The sequence below is a fragment of the Rana temporaria genome, chromosome 8 (genome assembly GCF_905171775.1).
Source record: "Rana temporaria chromosome 8, aRanTem1.1, whole genome shotgun sequence".
NCBI classification, from domain to species: Eukaryota; Metazoa; Chordata; class Amphibia; order Anura; family Ranidae; genus Rana; species Rana temporaria.
The window spans coordinates 57698734-57716500 of NC_053496.1; the positions used below are offsets into that span (position 1 = coordinate 57698734).

Consider the following 17767-nt stretch of genomic DNA (forward strand, 5'->3'; position numbering starts at 1 on the left):
TGAGATTCACGCATAAAGCATCAGTAGCAAGTAAATACGAGGAGGGAGGCTACAAAATATTAACAAGATGGTACAGAACACCAGCGGTGCTACATCGAATATACCCAGAGACGTCAGAAGTCTGCTGGAGATGTAAGGAAGCGGAAGGGACACTAGTGCATATCTGGTGGGAGTGTAGAAAAATACAGGAATTCTGGCAAATGGTAATAGAAATAATTGATAAAATTACAGGATTTAATCTGCCGGATAGACCATCGGCGGTTTTATTATTAGATATTCCAATAACAATGGAAAAATATCAAAACTCGCTGTTAAGACACCTTATCACAGCTGCAAGAGCGTGTATCCCAGTCTTGTGGAAGCAGGAGATGTCTCCATCAAGATCACAATGGCTCGCAAAAGTGGCAGAAATCCAACAAATGGAAAACTTAATTTTGACACTGAAAGATCAAGATGAGAGATATCAATCGATGTGGGCCCCATATGAGAGGTACAGGGAGGGGTTGGGGAGGGGGAGCGGGGAATAGCCAGCAGAATTTTTTTTTTTTTTTTTTTTTTTCCCCGTCTTTTAATTTATTTATTTATTTATTTATTTATTTATTTGGGAAAGGGGTGGGGGTGGGAGAGGGTAGGGATGCAAGAGAAAAAAAGAAAGAGAGAAAGGAAAAAGAAGGAAAAGAGAAGAAGTATTGCCGAAAAAGGATGGAAGCGGGAGGGGGAATGGTGGGGTGCTTATCTTTTCCTTACCATCTCTCTAATAATTTGATGATATAGTTTATGTAAGTGGTTGAACCACAATGTATAACCCTGTAAAGCAATGCTTGAAATAAATAAAGAATTTAAAAAAAAGAAATGTTATTAAAAGGCAACGATTAAAAAACAGGCTCATCAATGTATGAGTTGATTCCAGTTCATATAAATACAGTACGAGTCCAACTGAGGGGAGACTGTTAGCAGTGCAGCAATTCAAGGTGCTTCAATACAGGACATTGAGATTGGCAAGTAGGTGCTATATATGTAGCAACGTCCCAGGCCTCCATTGGTTTAATGAGAACCTCCAGGGCCAGAGATAGCTGACGTCTTTCTGTATGTAGTGGGTTGTGAGGCATAGCGGGTGCAAAGATGGTGAAAGTCATTGGGCGCCAGACACTACTTGGATGTAAAAGAGGTTTTTTTTCTATTAACAGTCCTTTTTGTTTTTTGGGGGGGAGGGAGAGGGTTAGGGCCAGGACACCCTTGGATAGCTGCAAACTTAATTGGCAGACACAGAGACTTCAATAAGTGGACAGCCAAGCAGGGAAAGGCCTCCAGCAAGAAGCCACATCTGCACGTGCAGAAATGCTGTCTCCTATGGCAACAGTCTTTAACAGTTCCTAACACAAAGCATAACAGTTCTTTCAGAGTCACTACAACTTTTCCTTGTAATGTGAAAAATATACTACAGCGCTAATTAAATAATCAATTCCACGTGCACCTAAATAAAAAAACAAATAATATAGCTGCTATCTTGAGTGATACCAAATCCAAACAGTGAAACATATAAAATATAGATGCGCTAATATTAACTTAAAAGGTGATAAAACGTACAAAGAAAAACTAATCAGGGAGAATACTCCATAAACTGTGAATTACTAATATGTCCTTAATTAGTGCACAGTGATTAGCAGGATTCCATGCAGGGAAAAAATCACTCTCTTCAATCTGAATGCTAATCCAGCCCTCCACCGCTGTGATCAGATGATACAGGCACTCACAGACAGGGATTGCATGAAAGAAAAGAGAAAAAATCTCATTGCGCAATATTCGATGACAGATCAAAAAATGTAATCAGAGCATTGACATATGCACTCACGAATCCCGGCTTTCAGTAAAGCATGAAAACGCCACTCAGTATGTTGTTTCCTCAGCTCGATCCGATGCACTCGGATTCGATCGCAGGCTCCTCCCTACGCGTTACGTCACAGGCACGCGACTTACTCATGGGTTCATACGTTATGAGAATGGCTTGGGGTTTAGATAGCCTTCTCATTGACAGCGTTTACATTAGTGTGAGCAACCAAAGGGAAAGACAAACATCATTGCGGCAAAACTTTACTCACATAGCTGAATTCTAGTGAGATCAAATGTCGATGCATAGACACACATAATTTTAATAAACAAATTTAAAAAAATGTAATTGATATATGCACCGAGTGTAGCCAACGTGTACATGTCTGAGTGGGAGGAGTCGTCCATATATGAAGGTATGCCGGAGCAGCTCATACTCTACAGAAGATTTATAGACGACTGTATCATCATTTGGAAGGGGGATGAGAATACCCTAACTCAGTTTTTTGAGAAATTAAATGATAACCAGAAGAACATAAAACTCACCTACACTTTGAGCAACACTACTATTCAGTTCCTTGATTTAGAGATTACTATAGACAATCAACAACTAAAAACTAGAACACACTTTAAGCCGGTCCAGAGGAACAGCTATATCCCTGTGGATAGCTGCCACCATGACCCGTGGCTAATCAATATACCAAAGGGTCAAATGCTAAGGATTCGCAGGAATTGCTCAGACCCTGAGGTATTTTTGGATCAAGCTAAAACGATCGGGAAAAAATTTATTGATAAAGGGTATAACAAGGACTTTATAATGGAACAAATACAAAAGGTGTATGAAACTCCACGTACCTCTCTAACACAAGACAAAATCAAGACAAAAAGGCTGGAAACTGAATTACCCATAATTCTAAATTATAACACCCAACACAAGCAACTTGAAGCTATTATAAAGAAACACTGGCCAATTTTGAAAGCAGACAGACAGCTACAGGGAATTTTACCGAGTTACCCACGGGTGGTGTACAGAAGAGCACCAACTTTAAGGGATTTGGTGGCAAAAAATATTCCTGACCCACCAGTGAGAAACAATTTACTCACTTTTTACCAAGGAAAAGGTTTTTTTTCCATGTAAACGATGTTTTGCGTGTAGGCAAACCAATTTCAATGGACAAAAATGTTCTAAATTCAAATCTACAGTGACTCAGAAGGAATACAACATAAAGGATCTGATCACGTGTAGGACTGAAGGGGTAGTATATGTATTGGAGTGCTCTTGCTCACTCCAATATGTTGGACGCACGAAGCGCCCAATGTGGAAGCGCATCAGAGAACATGTCCAAAATATCCAAAAAGCCTTCCCCAAACACAATGTGTCTCGGCACTTTGATCTATGCCACCACAACAATCCCAAGGAAATGAAATTTTGGGCCATTGCCAAATACACTCCACACTGGAGGGGCAGTCATAAAGTAAGGGAATTAAGTAAAACTGAGTCTCGCTGGATACATGAGATGCAGACTCTATCTCCCAATGGCCTTAATATCGAATTTGATTTAAATTGCTTCATTTCCAATTCGTAAACATACTCTTGGTTTTGTATTAATAATTAATTTTATTAATATATATTGATTTTTATTCATTATGATGGTTTTTATTACTGTTATTATAGTAATAATCTTTTAACTCTTTAGTACAATTTTTATTACATATTTTTGATGGTTTTATATGTTTTATTGATAATATTGAATAGTGTTGATGCATCTATTTAATTGTATTTTTAAATGTTCATCTACTTATTCTATGCTTGTTGTATATCTGGCCACAAGAGGGCAGTAGATTGCATATGCAAATGCAAATGCAAATGCACCATTCACATAGCAAACTACATAGAATGTTTTTAAAGTTTGATATCAATTACATTTTTTTAAATTTGTTTATTAAAATTATGTGTGTCTATGCATCGACATTTGATCTCACTAGAATTCAGCTATGTGAGTAAAGTTTTGCCGCAATGATGTTTGTCTTTCCCTTTGGTTGCTCACACTAATGTAAACGCTGTCAATGAGAAGGCTATCTAAACCCCAAGCCATTCTCATAACGTATGAACCCATGAGTAAGTCGCGTGCCTGTGACGTAACGCGTAGGGAGGAGCCTGCGATCGAATCCGAGTGCATCGGATCGAGCTGAGGAAACAACATACTGAGTGGCGTTTTCATGCTTTACTGAAAGCCGGGATTCGTGAGTGCATATGTCAATGCTCTGATTACATTTTTTGATCTGTCATCGAATATTGCGCAATGAGATTTTTTCTCTTTTCTTTCATGCAATCCCTGTCTGTGAGTGCCTGTATCATCTGATCACAGCGGTGGAGGGCTGGATTAGCATTCAGATTGAAGAGAGTGATTTTTTCCCTGCATGGAATCCTGCTAATCACTGTGCACTAATTAAGGACATATTAGTAATTCACAGTTTATGGAGTATTCTCCCTGATTAGTTTTTCTTTGTACGTTTTATCACCTTTTAAGTTAATATTAGCGCATCTATATTTTATATGTATAACTTTTCCTTGTAGTTCTTCCATACACTGAGCTACTGGTCTCTCACTTGACCCTCTGATTCACTGCCTTGAGCTCCTCCAATCTTAACGGTGGTATCTTTCTCAAGCATCACCCCCGCTTTTCTGCTGGGTCCCTGGCTTGATTCCTACTGAAATTTCCTGATTCTCCACTGTGCCCATCTGGTGAGAATGCTGCTCTGGTACTTGCTTCAGTTACTCACTGTGGTCCCTGGTAATAAGGCGGATAGTCCTTTCCTGGCGACAGCTTCCCCTCTACCTCCGGTTCTCCGGCCAGCAGAACCGTCAATCCCAACCCTGCGCTGCTCTCTTGCTTCTGCATAGGCCCTCAGACAAACTAGCAGCCAGATGCCCAATCTCTGGCCTAGCAGCCCGGGCAATACAACACATGTCCACCCAGACAGCCATCCAAGTGGCACAGAATCTAGATCACCTGACTCCACTCAAATATATAGGCTCTCCCAGGAGGCCTATGGATTCAAGAAAACCCCTGCCTATTGGCTGAGATACCCCACATACCCATAACCTGACCTTGGGCCACCTAGTGGTAGAAGAGAAAAGTGCAACAAGACCAAACTTAGGGAGAAATCAATAGATCTCTATCAATCAACTACAGGGGTCTACTAAGGATGAGCACAGGCGTATTTGCAACACCACGTGCCTGTGCCCGTCAGAAAGCTGACACTTTGCATTGCAGAGTGTCAGCCTGGCGGGCACGTGTCGTTGCGAACACGCCTGAGCTCATCCTTACTATATACATTCGGGATCATCCAAGATAGCAGGATAGCAAGCTGACAAGCACTTGAGCAGCACTTACAGGAGAGAAGCAGGCTCTGGATAGACAAGGGTATGCAGAGAACGGCACTTCTAGGTGCAGTATGTTACCTTTCCTGCTTTTCTTTTCTTTCTCTTTCTTTCTTTCTTTCTTTCTTTCTCTCTCTCTCTCTCTCTCTCTCTCTTTCTCTCTCTCTCTCTCTCTTGTGTCCCTTCTGCACAATCTGTGTCATTCCTGATGCTTCCTCCTCTCCTACTTTGCTCAGTAGCAGGGCTGTCAGCAGATCGGCCTCTAATGACTTACTGATTTTAGGCACATTGCCAAGAACAGGGAGCAACTGAGCATGTATAAGTATAGTAAATTATCTTTAGCCACCTCAATACTGGGCACTTTCACCCCCTTACTGCCCAAGCCATTTTTCAGCTTTCAGCACTGTCATATTTTGAATGACAATTGCGCGGTCATGCAACACTGTACCCAAATTAAATTTTAATCATTTTTTCCCCACAAATAGAGCTTTCTTTTGGTTGTATTTGATCACCTCTGTGGTTTTTATTTTTTGCGCTATAAACAAAAGAAGACAATTTTGAAAACGTTAAAAAGTTTTTTACTTTTTGCTATAATAAATATCTCCAAAAAAAAAAATGTTTTCCTCAGTTTTGGCCGATACATATTCTTCTACATATTTTTTGAAAAAAAATTGCAATACGCGTATATTGATTGGTGTGCGCAAAGGTTATAGCAGCTACGAAATAGGGGATAGATTCATAGCATTTTTTTTTTTTTTAGTAATGGCGGCGATCAGTGATTTTTATCATGACTGCGACATTATGGCGGACACTTTTGACATGATTTTGGGACCATTCCCATTTATACAGCGAACAGTGCTATAAATATGCACTGTTTACTGTGTAAATGTGACTGGCAGGGAAGAGGTTAAAGCGGTAGTTCACCCCCCCCCCGACACATTTTACCATCGAGACAGGCATTGTAGCGCGAGCTACAGTATGCCTGTCCCGATTTTTTTAACCCCGTACTCACCTTGTAGTCGTCCATCGTAGATTTCGGCTCCCGCGGGGAATGGGCGTGCCTATGGAGAGGGAGGATGATTGACGGCCGGCCCTGGCACGTCACTCTCCCCGAAGACATCCGGAGTAGGTCTCGGCTCTTCACGGCGCCTGCGCACAGGCTATGCGCACGCGTCGTGAAGACCAAGCCTATTTCGGCTATTTCCGGAGAAGCGTGACGCGCCAGAGCCGGCCGTCAATCATCCTCCGTCTCCATAGGCACGCCCATTCCCCGGTATCTTCGATGGACGACTACAAGGTGAGTACGGGGGTAAAAAATTCGGGACAGGCATACTGTAGCTCGCGCTACAATGCCTGATTTTAAGGTAAAAGAATTTTTTTTTTTTTTCCCGTCGATAGGGTGAACCCCCGCTTTAACACTAGGGGGCGATCAAGGGGTTAAATGTGTACCCTAGTGAGTGATTCTAACTGTAGGGGGAGGGGACTGACTGGGGGAGGTGACCGATTGGTGTCTCTATGTACAAAGGAAAAACACCATCGGTCTCCTCTCCCTGACAGGACGTGGATCTCTGTGTTTACTGGGCAATCGTGGGTGCCTGCCGGCCATCGCGCACACATTGGTTTCCCAGTGACATGGCGGGTGCGTGCCCCCTAGTGGCTCGGGAAGGCGAGGACATCATATTACGTCCTCCCAGAGCGAGAGGCTTATCGTCTCGCCGTCATTTGATGGCGGGCGGTAGTCTACTAGTTAATGGGGCCAACCTGAAGTACTCTATCATGATCAACCTGACAGGTTAAAAATCCTGGACCAAATGCTATTGTGCCTCCACTCCTCCACACCTGCCTTCTAGCTGCCTGCAAAGCAGTGCTCTGGCATTTATTAGCCCTAGGCCTCGTACACACCACCGGATCTATCCGCTGGAATTGATCAGCGGATCAGTTCCAGCGGATAGATCCGGTGGTGTGTGCGTCCGAGCGGACATTTATCGGCGGAAAAAATTCCAGCCGATGGATTTCCAGCGGATAAAAATTTCTTAGCATGCTAAGAAATCTATCCGCTGGAATCCTGTTCAGCGGATTGATCCGGTGGTCTGTACAGACTCACCGGATCAATCCGTCCGCTCCTCTCCCTCGCATGCGTCGTAATGATTCGATGCATGCGTGGAAGTCTTTATCTTCCAGCGTCGCGCACGTCGCCGCGTCATCATCGCGGCGACGGCGCGACACGTCGCCGCAGATGGATTCCGCGCGGATTTCGATCTGATGGTTAGTACAACCATCAGATCAAAATCCGCCAGAGGATTTATCCGCTGGAACGGTACGGAGGACCGTTTCCAGCGGATAATCCTCTTGTGTGTACAGGGCCCTAAGGTCACCCTCCAAAGTCTTTGGCCAGCTTTGCTGACATTTACCTGTGACTTAAAAGCACCATATCATACAAATCTGATTCAGCTATATCTGCAAAATAGATGGAATACTAACCCTTTCTTGCTCATGCCACCAGAGTACCCATTATTTTGTGTGCTTCAGTGACACCCCCCTCCCCTCCACCCTCCATTGGTGTTCACTTACCTATCACATCACCTTCTTATCACATGCTCCTGCACCACTCTCTCCAGGCCAGAACTTTAGTTGGCCTGAGATGGCTCCACCCAAAGTACAGTCTTTCCGTTAGTGGTACGTGCTGAAACATAGAGAGTGTTCCAGCTCCCAAGACCCCACTGCCACTCTGCTGCCAAACTTGTGCCCAACAGCTTGAGGGCCAGAAGGCTGTGTGTTAGACACCTGGGATTTACATTGTTCTGTTACAGCATATGCTTGCTTTAAACTGGACCTTATAGCCAGGGCTTTTTTTTCAGGGGGAACGCAGTGACAAGGGGTGCTGAAGTATGCTGGAGGGTCTATTGATGCTGGCTGCTGGTGTATTTATTGTTTCTGGGGGTATCTATTGTTGAGGGAGTGGTCTATTGTTGCTAAGGAAGGGTCTTATGTCGCTGGGGGGCTAATTGTTGCTGGAAGTGATCTACTGTTGAGAGAGGGATCTAGTGTGTTGGCTGCTGGAAGATATGTTGTTGCTGGCAAGGGTCTATTGTCCCTGGGGTGGATTTATTGTTACTGTGAGGATATTTTGTTGCAGGGGGTCTATTATTGCTGGCTGGGGCCATCTATTTTACTACTTTTCTTGTTGTCATTAACACATTCCGTACAAATTGCCTAGCATCACAAAATGAAACTTGTTTCTGTTTTCTCTAAAAGTAGTGATACTGGGTGTACAAGGGACAGTGCTTGGAGTTGGGTAGGGTGCAGAGACAAGGGGTGACTCAGAAGGTTGGGTACCTGCAGATATTTTCTTAGAGAAAAAAAACCCTGCTTATAGCTGTGTTGTTCCTGTAGTATCTATTGCATAGATGTGCCATTTTGGAATTTACAATGATCCACCTGTGAATTTGTTATGTGCCTTTGACTCTGGGGATAATTTGATAATGTACTCCTGTAGCTGTCGGAAGACCAGATGTTAGAAATTCGGCAATGGGTAATGAGTGGAGTGTGTATGTGGGAATAATACAACATGACAAACTTAGAACAGTGCTTTCTGACTTTTCCTCTGCTCCTTTCTTTGATCAAATCAAGAGCGAGCCTAAACTAAATGTTTTATTGCTTCTGTCATTTAGATCGTTGATGATCATATTTTTTATGTTGCATTCTGTTAATTAATATTACAGATCTACTAGCACTTGGCAAGACCAGTGGGCAGACTGTACATGGCCAGCGAAAACTCAAGAGTTGTTCAGAAGTCACTGTGAAGGGTATGTCTTACTTTAAATCAGGTATTGTGTTCTACTAGGTGTATTCACAATATGAGTACATTTCAGGACAGTTTTACTCATTCATATTGTATATGTTTGTTTCTATAATGTATTATGCACAGCTTTTCATGAAGGATATATTACTGGTCTGTAGCATCAAAGAACTTCACAAAAGCTTCAAAGCTTTGGGTGGAGGGAATTTATCGTGATCACTCCTGCCTGTACTTCCTCAGTCTTAGAGTACTGTACCCAGCATATCATCTGCCTTCCATCCACTCTACCTGTGTATGAATGAGTGAATGAGAATGTTTCCTTTCTAACATAATAGCAAGGGGTCTCCAATGAGGGGGTACCACAGGTCCTTCTGTACAGCGCCTGGGCCAGCAGGGGGTTAGGAATGTATATCCTCAGTCCTTTTTTTTGATATTTCACCAAAGTCAAAGTATTTCACAATGTCTCTGTAGATGCTTCTCTTCTTATACACCTGTAAATGCCTATGTGTGCATGGACAGATAGGCTTACATAGCAGGTAAAAAAAATGCCAAACACATGAAAAGTGGTGTTTTGTTTAATTTTTTGTAAACCCAGTGTGCATGAGACCTCATGTATCACACCTATATTTAGAGTGTAACATGAGGGGCCGATTCACTAAAGTTTATCTCACGCGGTAAACTAAGTCCAATTCACAAAAAAATTATTAAAAATAATGATTTTACGGTAATTACTGAAAAAATAAATATCTGTGCCTGAAAATACCGCAGAAAAAGCTCTAAAGTCCAATTCACAAATGGACCAGAGCATTAAAAAGCATGCAATAATTACTAGGGTATAGCAGGTGGTATTACATGCAGTATTTGTCAAACAAATTGACAAATACAGTAGCTGGTTGCTAAGCAGCAAGTTGGGAAAAGCCGGCCACCACATGCTTAACAACCAATGACTCATCAGCTATCAGTGGGCTTCCCCACTGACAGCCGATTGTAAAAAAAGTTGACAATTAAAAAGCATGAAGAAAAATAGCATGGGGTCCCCCCCCAAGTCCATAAAATGCCAAAATCCATGCAGAAGTTAAAAAACGTGTGGGGTCCCCCCAAAGTCCATACCAGACCCTTATCCAAGCATGCAGCCCAGCAGGTCAGAAAAAGGCAGGGAGCAAGTGACCCCCCCTCTAAAACCATACCAGGCCACATGCCCTCAACATGGGGGGGTGGGTGCTTTGGGCAGTGGGGTTCAACCCCCTCCCCCCCCTCCAAAGCACCTTGTCACCAGGTTAATGCGGACAAGGGCCTCATCCCCACAACCGTAGCCAATGGTTGTGGGGGTTTGCAGGCAGGGGGCTTATCAGAATCTAGAAGCCCCCAGATCCTGCCCCCCCACCCTATGTGAATGAGTAGAGGGTACGTCATACCCCTACCCATTCACCAAAAAGTGTCACAAGGTAATAAAAACATACAGACAGTTTTGACAGTTCTTTTATTAAAAAATTAAAAAATTGTGTCCCACAATGTAAATCCATCATCCATCACGCCACTTGCTGGATCCGAAAAAGAAAATTAGCAAAGGCCTACTGCAGGCTCTGCCGTCTGACATTTATTATAAAGGGAACGGGCGAGGCCACCTGGCTACATTACCTGGTGGTCCCACCCCCTTGTGACATCACAGACCGGAGCATACTGGGTCGGTGACGTCACAAGGGGCTGAACCACCAGGTAATGTAGCCAGTTGGCCCCGCCCCTTACCTATATAAGAAATGTCAGATGGCGGAGCCTGCAGTAGGCAGCCAGCCTTCACCGACGGCAGGAGCGTCTTTGTTATGTCTTCTTTTTTGGGTCTGGCGGGCGGTGTGATTGACGGTGGATTTACATCGTGAGACACAATTTTTTTATTTTTTAATAAAAGAATTGGCAAAAACTGTCTGTGTGTTTTTATTACCTTGTGACACTTATTTGGTGAATGGGTAGGGGTATGATGTAAAGGGGGCTGCCAGATTCAGATTAGCCCCTGCCCACAGACGGCACTATAAGGGGAAGTTCCATTCGGATGACGTCACCCTTTAGCTGATTTTGTGTTAGTAAAAGACGATTTGCGCTTTTCTGTCTGTTACAGCGTGATGAATGTGCTTGCTCCATTACGAACGGTAGTTTTACCAGAACGAGCGCTCCCGTCTCATAACTTGCTTCTGAGCATGCACGGGTTTTTAACGTCGTTTTAGCCCACACACGATCATTTTTTACAACCCGAGAAACGACATTGTTTAAAACGTTGTTAAAAAATGCAATGTTCGATTTTTTTTTTTTTGTCGTTTTTCAGAACCCGAAAAATTATGTGAAGCCCACACACAATCATTTTAAATTACATTTTTTAAAAATGTTGTTTTTTACATGCCGAAAAATGATTGCGTGTACGCGGCATTACAGTAATTTACCTCAGTGAGGTGACTGCCTTCCTTGGAACTAGTATGCAGCTTGTAAGTTAGACCGTAAAAACTTCCAGCAAATTGTTTTGGCTTCAAATTTATCTTAACCTCAACGTTACTGGATGGAATGACTTACATATCTTTACAGTTTTTATCTCTAAAAATGTTCCCTTCTTGTGTGTGGCAGCAGGAAAATACAAGTTTGTCTTTTTTATGTTTCCACAGAAGGAGAGGTCTCCGAAGAACGCAGTCAGCTAACAAGTCCAAGTGATCCATCGTTACCTGATGCAGACCCGTCCTTTTTTAACTATACGCTGTATGGCCTGCCTAATATGATGGTTATGTGAGATTTTTGTCAGTGACAATCCAATAAACACTCAGTTTGGTTATACTTGGCAGCAATCTTGTATTATTGACAAAGGTAAATTATAGTTCCCTTGTCCATCATCAAAGACAAAGAAACCTCCTCCTTCTTTACATCGCTGTGATGTCCATGGTGCTTTCCAACCTTCATTTCACACATTTTCCTTGTATTTATACAAGCAATCTTAATTTGGGCAAGTTCAATAACCATTTTCTTTTTCAGCAAGTATTGTTTGTGACAATACACAAAGACTATATATGGGATATTAATTGCAAGAGAACACAGTGGCCTTAGGCCAAATACCTGTGGCTGTATCTGTGAGAATCGGCCACAAACCACATTATATGTTTATGAGTGGAAATGTGTCAGTGTAAGAATGCTTTCAAGATTTAATGATGTTTTTATTCAATTGAAAGAATATGTTTAAGGCCAGCAGCCTCCCCTCTCCTCCCATTCTCTTCTTACACCATCCTTTCCTGTTCCCTCTCCTTCTCTTCCCTCTGTCCTGCTCGGTTCCCTGCTCTTCCCTCTCCTCCACCTCCCTTCCCTGCTATCCTCATATGTTACCCCTTCCCTTTTCTCCACATCCCTTCCCTTCTACTTTAACCTTTCCTATGCCTTTTCCTCTCATCTCTCCCTATTCCCTTTCCCTAGACTCCTCTACCCTCCCCTCCTATTCTATTCTGTCCCAAACCCTCTCCTCCCCTCTCCTTACCCTCCCTTCTCTTTCCCTTCCCCTCCTTTCTCCTTGATCCTCCCCAGTTCACCCCTCTCCTTTTCTTTTGTTCCCTTCCCCTCTCCACCCCTGCCATCCACTCTATTGTTTTCTTTTCCCTCCCCTACCCGCCCACTATGCTTACCTGCTCCCTCCCCTTTTCAGTCTCTGCTCTTCTCCCTTCACCCCTCTATTCTCATCTGCATTATATATTATTTAATATATACTCTACTTTTTCCCCCTCCTCTCCTTTCCTTCCCCTCCTCTTCTACCCTTTGTCTTCACTTGTTCCCTCCCCTCCCGTTCCCTTCCACCCCCAACCCTCTTCATTCTTTTCTTTTCCCTCTTCTTCCCTTCCCCAATGCTTTTCTGTTCCCTCTCTACTTTGCTCGTCTTCCTTCTCCCATCTACCCTTACCTGTCCCGTCCCCTCCTTTTACCTTTCCTTTCTCATCCCCTTTTTTTTTCATAATTCTTTATTTTTTATTTTCTGTATATTTCTTTACATCACTTTCATGTATACCCAACCTCCACCGGGGACAGAATACATAACATTTATAAATACAAACAGAACAGATACAAAAAAAATTTAATATAACAAACAAGAGAAAAAAAAGTGGGGGACAAAGGGAAAGGGGGGAAGCAATGCTTCCCCCTCTCCTTCCCCCTCCCCTCCATCCCCCCATAAAAATTACTCCTCATTAGGGTGTTCCCTCTTTTATATTCTTGTGCACTTATCGTGTTTATCGCGTTTGTAGTGTTTGTGTATTCCTATTTCAAAGTGTGAAAAAAAAATGTATACATACACATACACACATGTACAAACCTACTCACACACATACCCCTCTCCATGTTTAACATTCACTATGGCTAAGACCGAAAACAGTACCCCTCTCTGTTACTCCCTACTAATATCTCATCTCCTTTTTGTCTCTATTCTTTCCTCTTATACCTCATTACTTCTATCTTTCTGTCCCCTCTTACCTCCCTTTATTTTGTGTTGGTAGTGTAACACTGATAATTTAACAATTCCCAAAATAAATTTCATGTATTTTTATAAGGTGAATGCCTTTTACATCTAACCTGTAGATTTATATACATTATATTGTCAACAGTATTGGGTCAACTGCCTTTACACACACAAACTTTAATGGCATCCCAGTCTCAGTCCGTAGGATTCAATATTGAGTTATCTCACCCTTTGCAGCTATAATAGCTACAACTCTTCTGGGAAGGCTGTCCACAAGGTTTAGGAGTGTGTCTATGGGAATGTTTGACACACTCCTAAACCCATAGACACATTCCTAAACCTTGTGCACAGCCTTCCCAGAAGAGTTGAAGCTGTTATAGCTGCAAAGGGCGGGGCCAACTCAATATTGAACCATACGGACTAAGACTGGGATGCCATTAAAGTTTGTGTGCATGTAAAGGCCGGAGTCAAAATACTTTTGACAGTATAAAGTAACTTACATTACTGTACCTCTCCGTATCAAAATAATCCTAAATTACAGTTTTTTGGAGACTGTAGTCCATTACTAAGTTCTTATTACAAAGTTTACCTAAAATTATTTTATGTGATTTTCTTATTTGTATATGCTTACTGTAGTGCAAAGTGGATTTGCCTTTCGTAAATAACCAGGATTACATCAAGGATTAATATCAAGGCAAATTCAAATACTTTACATAGCTGCATTTAGAATTACATTCAATGGGGCACATCCACATACATTTGCGTGGGCGCAGCGTATGTGAGATACGCTACGCCGCTGTAACTTACTTTGCAAACCTTTGAATCCTGAAAGAATTTGCGCCGTAAGTTACAGCGGCGTAGTGTATCTCTCGCGGCGTAAGGGCGCGGAATTCAAATGCGGCGAGTAGGGGGCGTGTTTCATTTAAATGAAGCGCATCCCCGCGCCGAACGAACTGCGCATGCCCCGTCCGTCAAAACTCCCAGGGTGCATTGCTCCAAATGACGTCACAAGGACGTCATTGTTTTCGTCGTGAACGTAAATGGCGTCCAGCCCCATTCACGGACGACTTACCCAAACGACGTAAAATTTTCAAAATTATACGCGGGAACGACGGCCATACTTAACATTGAGTACGCCACCAGATAGCAGCTTTAACTATACGCCAGAAAAAGCCGAACGGAAACGACGTAAAAGAATGCGACGGCCGCTCGTACGTTCGTGGATCGTCTGAAAAAGCTCATTTGCATACTCGACGCGGATTACGACGTGAATGACACCCAGCGGGTGCCGGAAAATTGCATCTTAGATCCGACGGCATACTAAGGCGTACACCTGTCGGATCTAACACAGATGCCGTCGTATCTTGTTTGGTGGATACCAAAACAAAGATACGACACGCAAAATTTGAAATTACGCGGCGTATCAACAGATACGCCGGCGTAATTTCTTTGAGGATCTGCCCCAGTGATTTTAATGACTATGTAACTGTTCAACTTATAATTAGCAGCGTTTTTTTTTTATCTGCCTTGAGCTGGGCTTTGAAACACTTTGATATTATACATTTGTATATCAGAAGTGTAGTCGCCAAGCCTGCTAAGTTTCTTAGATATACAACAAGTTTATTGTTTGCACTTAATCTGGCAGACTGGTAAACTTGTATTTATAGACATGTGATGATGGTCACTGATCTGACTGTTTTCGACTGGATCTGGTGAGGATCCCATGTCTGTGAATGGTCCTCAAGCCTGGAGGAGCAGTCATTTATGCAGGTTAGAAATCCTGTCCTAAAACACTAACGTTCCTCCTTATAAGCCCACACTTGGCCACTTCTATGCCCCCTTTGCCATTTTATGCCCCCTTTGCTGAATTCCACTGCAGCCTCCATGTCTTGCGAGGGGCGAGATAAGAGAAATGCTGCTCTTGGGCACAGCTTTGGATCAAAAACAGGCTCCGGTAAGAATTTAGGGGGCTGGGCTGCACACAGAAGGTGAGCAGCCACCCGTCCTGCAGAGTACAGCATATTAAGAGGAATGAAAGGGTCTGTGGATAGGAAAGTTTGTATTTGAACAACTTGGATGCTCTCTGGTAGGTTAATTGAAGGAAACTCTACCAAAGGTATTAGAAGAAAGAGTAACCGCTCAGATGTGACCAAAGAGCCTCCTCACTGGACCCAAACCATGGGTGCCGGCAATGCAATGGCGATGCAAAAATACAGAGGAAAACTTGGACAGCCGCACTCCAAAAAATGTTCCTTTTATTTAAAACGGGTCGCAAAAAATAGAACAGAAGTCAGGACTAAGCACTGAGCTACAGTGTGAAACGCGTCAGCTTCTGTTCTATTTTTTGCTGTGGCATGTATTTTTTGTGACCTGTTTTAAATAAAAGGAACGTTTTTTGGAGTGCGGCTGTCCAAGTTTTTCTCTGTATTTTTGCATCTACCAAAGGTATTGTTGTTATAGTGGTAGTCAAGTCTGTTCTACCACTTGTACCTACAGGCAAGCCTATAGTAAGGCTTACCTGTAGGTACTGTGAATACTTGCACAGTTTAGGAGATATTCAGAGTGCATGCAGCCGGTGATGTTACTGACACATGTGCTCTGTAGGTCTGGCATACCATCCCAGACCTTCAAAGCCTGTGCCGTAAATGGCGGCTTCCGCTCACGTGCGCGGGAATGACGTTATCATGCCCCCAGCCACTCATGTAGCCGAAGGTTGCAAACCCAGAAGGAAAACCAGGGGAAGATGTTAGCCCTCTCAGCGGTGACAGATTGGCTTTGGAGGTCTTCATTCTAAGGTATGGCTCTCATAATGTGCTAGTATGCATTGCATGCTAGCACATTATGCCATTGTGCCATTGCTTGCAGGGGATTTTTTTTGTCATCAATTGCGGTTTACTACTACTTTAATGCACAGGACCCATACAGCACAACCACTATGCAGCACTGCAAAGCAGGAAGCACAACATTTGTAGGTAATGCATATTGCCGCCAAGTAAATACTGTATAATAAGAAAACTATACAAATATTTTTTTTAAATGCTCACACTCGATTATGTTAAAGCTGGACCTCGGGAAGCAAAACATCCTTGCAGATGGGTCCTCCTATGCTGTAAGGGTTAAATGCTTGAGAAGTCTAGAGGTAGAGGAGTAAGCTGTAAGGCTGGGTTTACACTGCCGCATGGAGCAGCTCACAGAAGGGTGTCTGGTGCGTCCCTGTTCACCGTTTCTGGTCCGATTTCAGTCCGAATTTTTGGCTGCATTCGGACCTGTAATGGACCAGAAGACACACAGGACTCCTGTGCAATTCGCTGCGGAGATGTGTGAACCGGCTCCATAGAGAACTGACCACAATCTCCTGACATGCGAATTGGATGTGGAACCTTGCATCCAAGTCGCAATAGTGTGAACCCAGCCTAATACTTACCTTCTTCCTTGCTCTGGCAGGCTTCTAGCACTCACCTCTTTTCTCCTATGATTATTGGTCCTGCATATGACTACCAACTGGAACAACTTAGAGAAAAAGTTTTGGTAGACCAGTCGCGCAGTTTGGATAGCAGCCTGCCAGAGTGAGAAATAATGTATGCAAGTATCAAGCCTCGTACACACGTACGGGTTTCCCGGCTGACTTTTTACCGCTGGGAAACCCATAGGGAAAGCCGAGTACCGGCTCGGCAGCTTTTTCCCCCTACACACGGCCGACTGCCATGAGTGCTTTGGCTGAGCTTTGGCCGTGTGTCATGAAAAACTGCCATGGAACATACACATGGCCAGTTTTCCCGGTCAAAAGCTGTCACGGCAGTTTTCCCGACGGGAAAACTGGTCGTGTGTACGAGGCATTACAGCTTATTCCTCTTTACCCAAAGACTTCAGTCTACAAACTCAGTCCTTTACTATCCTATCTTAAGCATTGCTTTGGTATGTTTATAGTGTACTTTGTCAATGATTGCTGCCATTTATCCTGGGCATGGCACGCTTTTGCTAGTCCTGTAATAAACACATCTTTAGTAGGACTTTATTATGGTTTTAAATCTTCTTTAAGAAAATAATTAAGAAGAAATTATTGCATTAAAAATATATCCTAAACGTCACCACCCCAGTGCTTTTAATGTAAGAATTTGTATTGAAGAAAAGAATTCAGGCGTTGCGGGCGGTATTACCGCTGTATTACCGCCTTCCCATTGTATTTCAATGGGAAGGCGCGGTATAGGAGCGGTGAACACACCGCTCCTATACCGCAGTAAAGATGTGGCTAGCAGGACTTTTGGAGCGCTCCTGCTAGCACACC

General features: G+C 43.2%; 1 protein-coding gene across 1 annotated transcript in view; it reads left to right on the forward strand.

The window, feature by feature from the left end:
- Positions 1-11829, forward strand: part of CFAP46 (cilia and flagella associated protein 46) — a 267974-nt gene extending 256145 nt beyond the window's left edge. Inside the window, exons 59-60 of the mRNA XM_040361829.1 lie at positions 8935-9039; positions 11660-11829. Of these exons, the coding sequence (XP_040217763.1) occupies positions 8935-9039; positions 11660-11781 (227 nt within the window). The 3' untranslated portion in view covers positions 11782-11829. The remainder of the gene's footprint in view (positions 1-8934; positions 9040-11659) is intronic.
- Positions 11830-17767: the final 5938 nt, after the last annotated feature.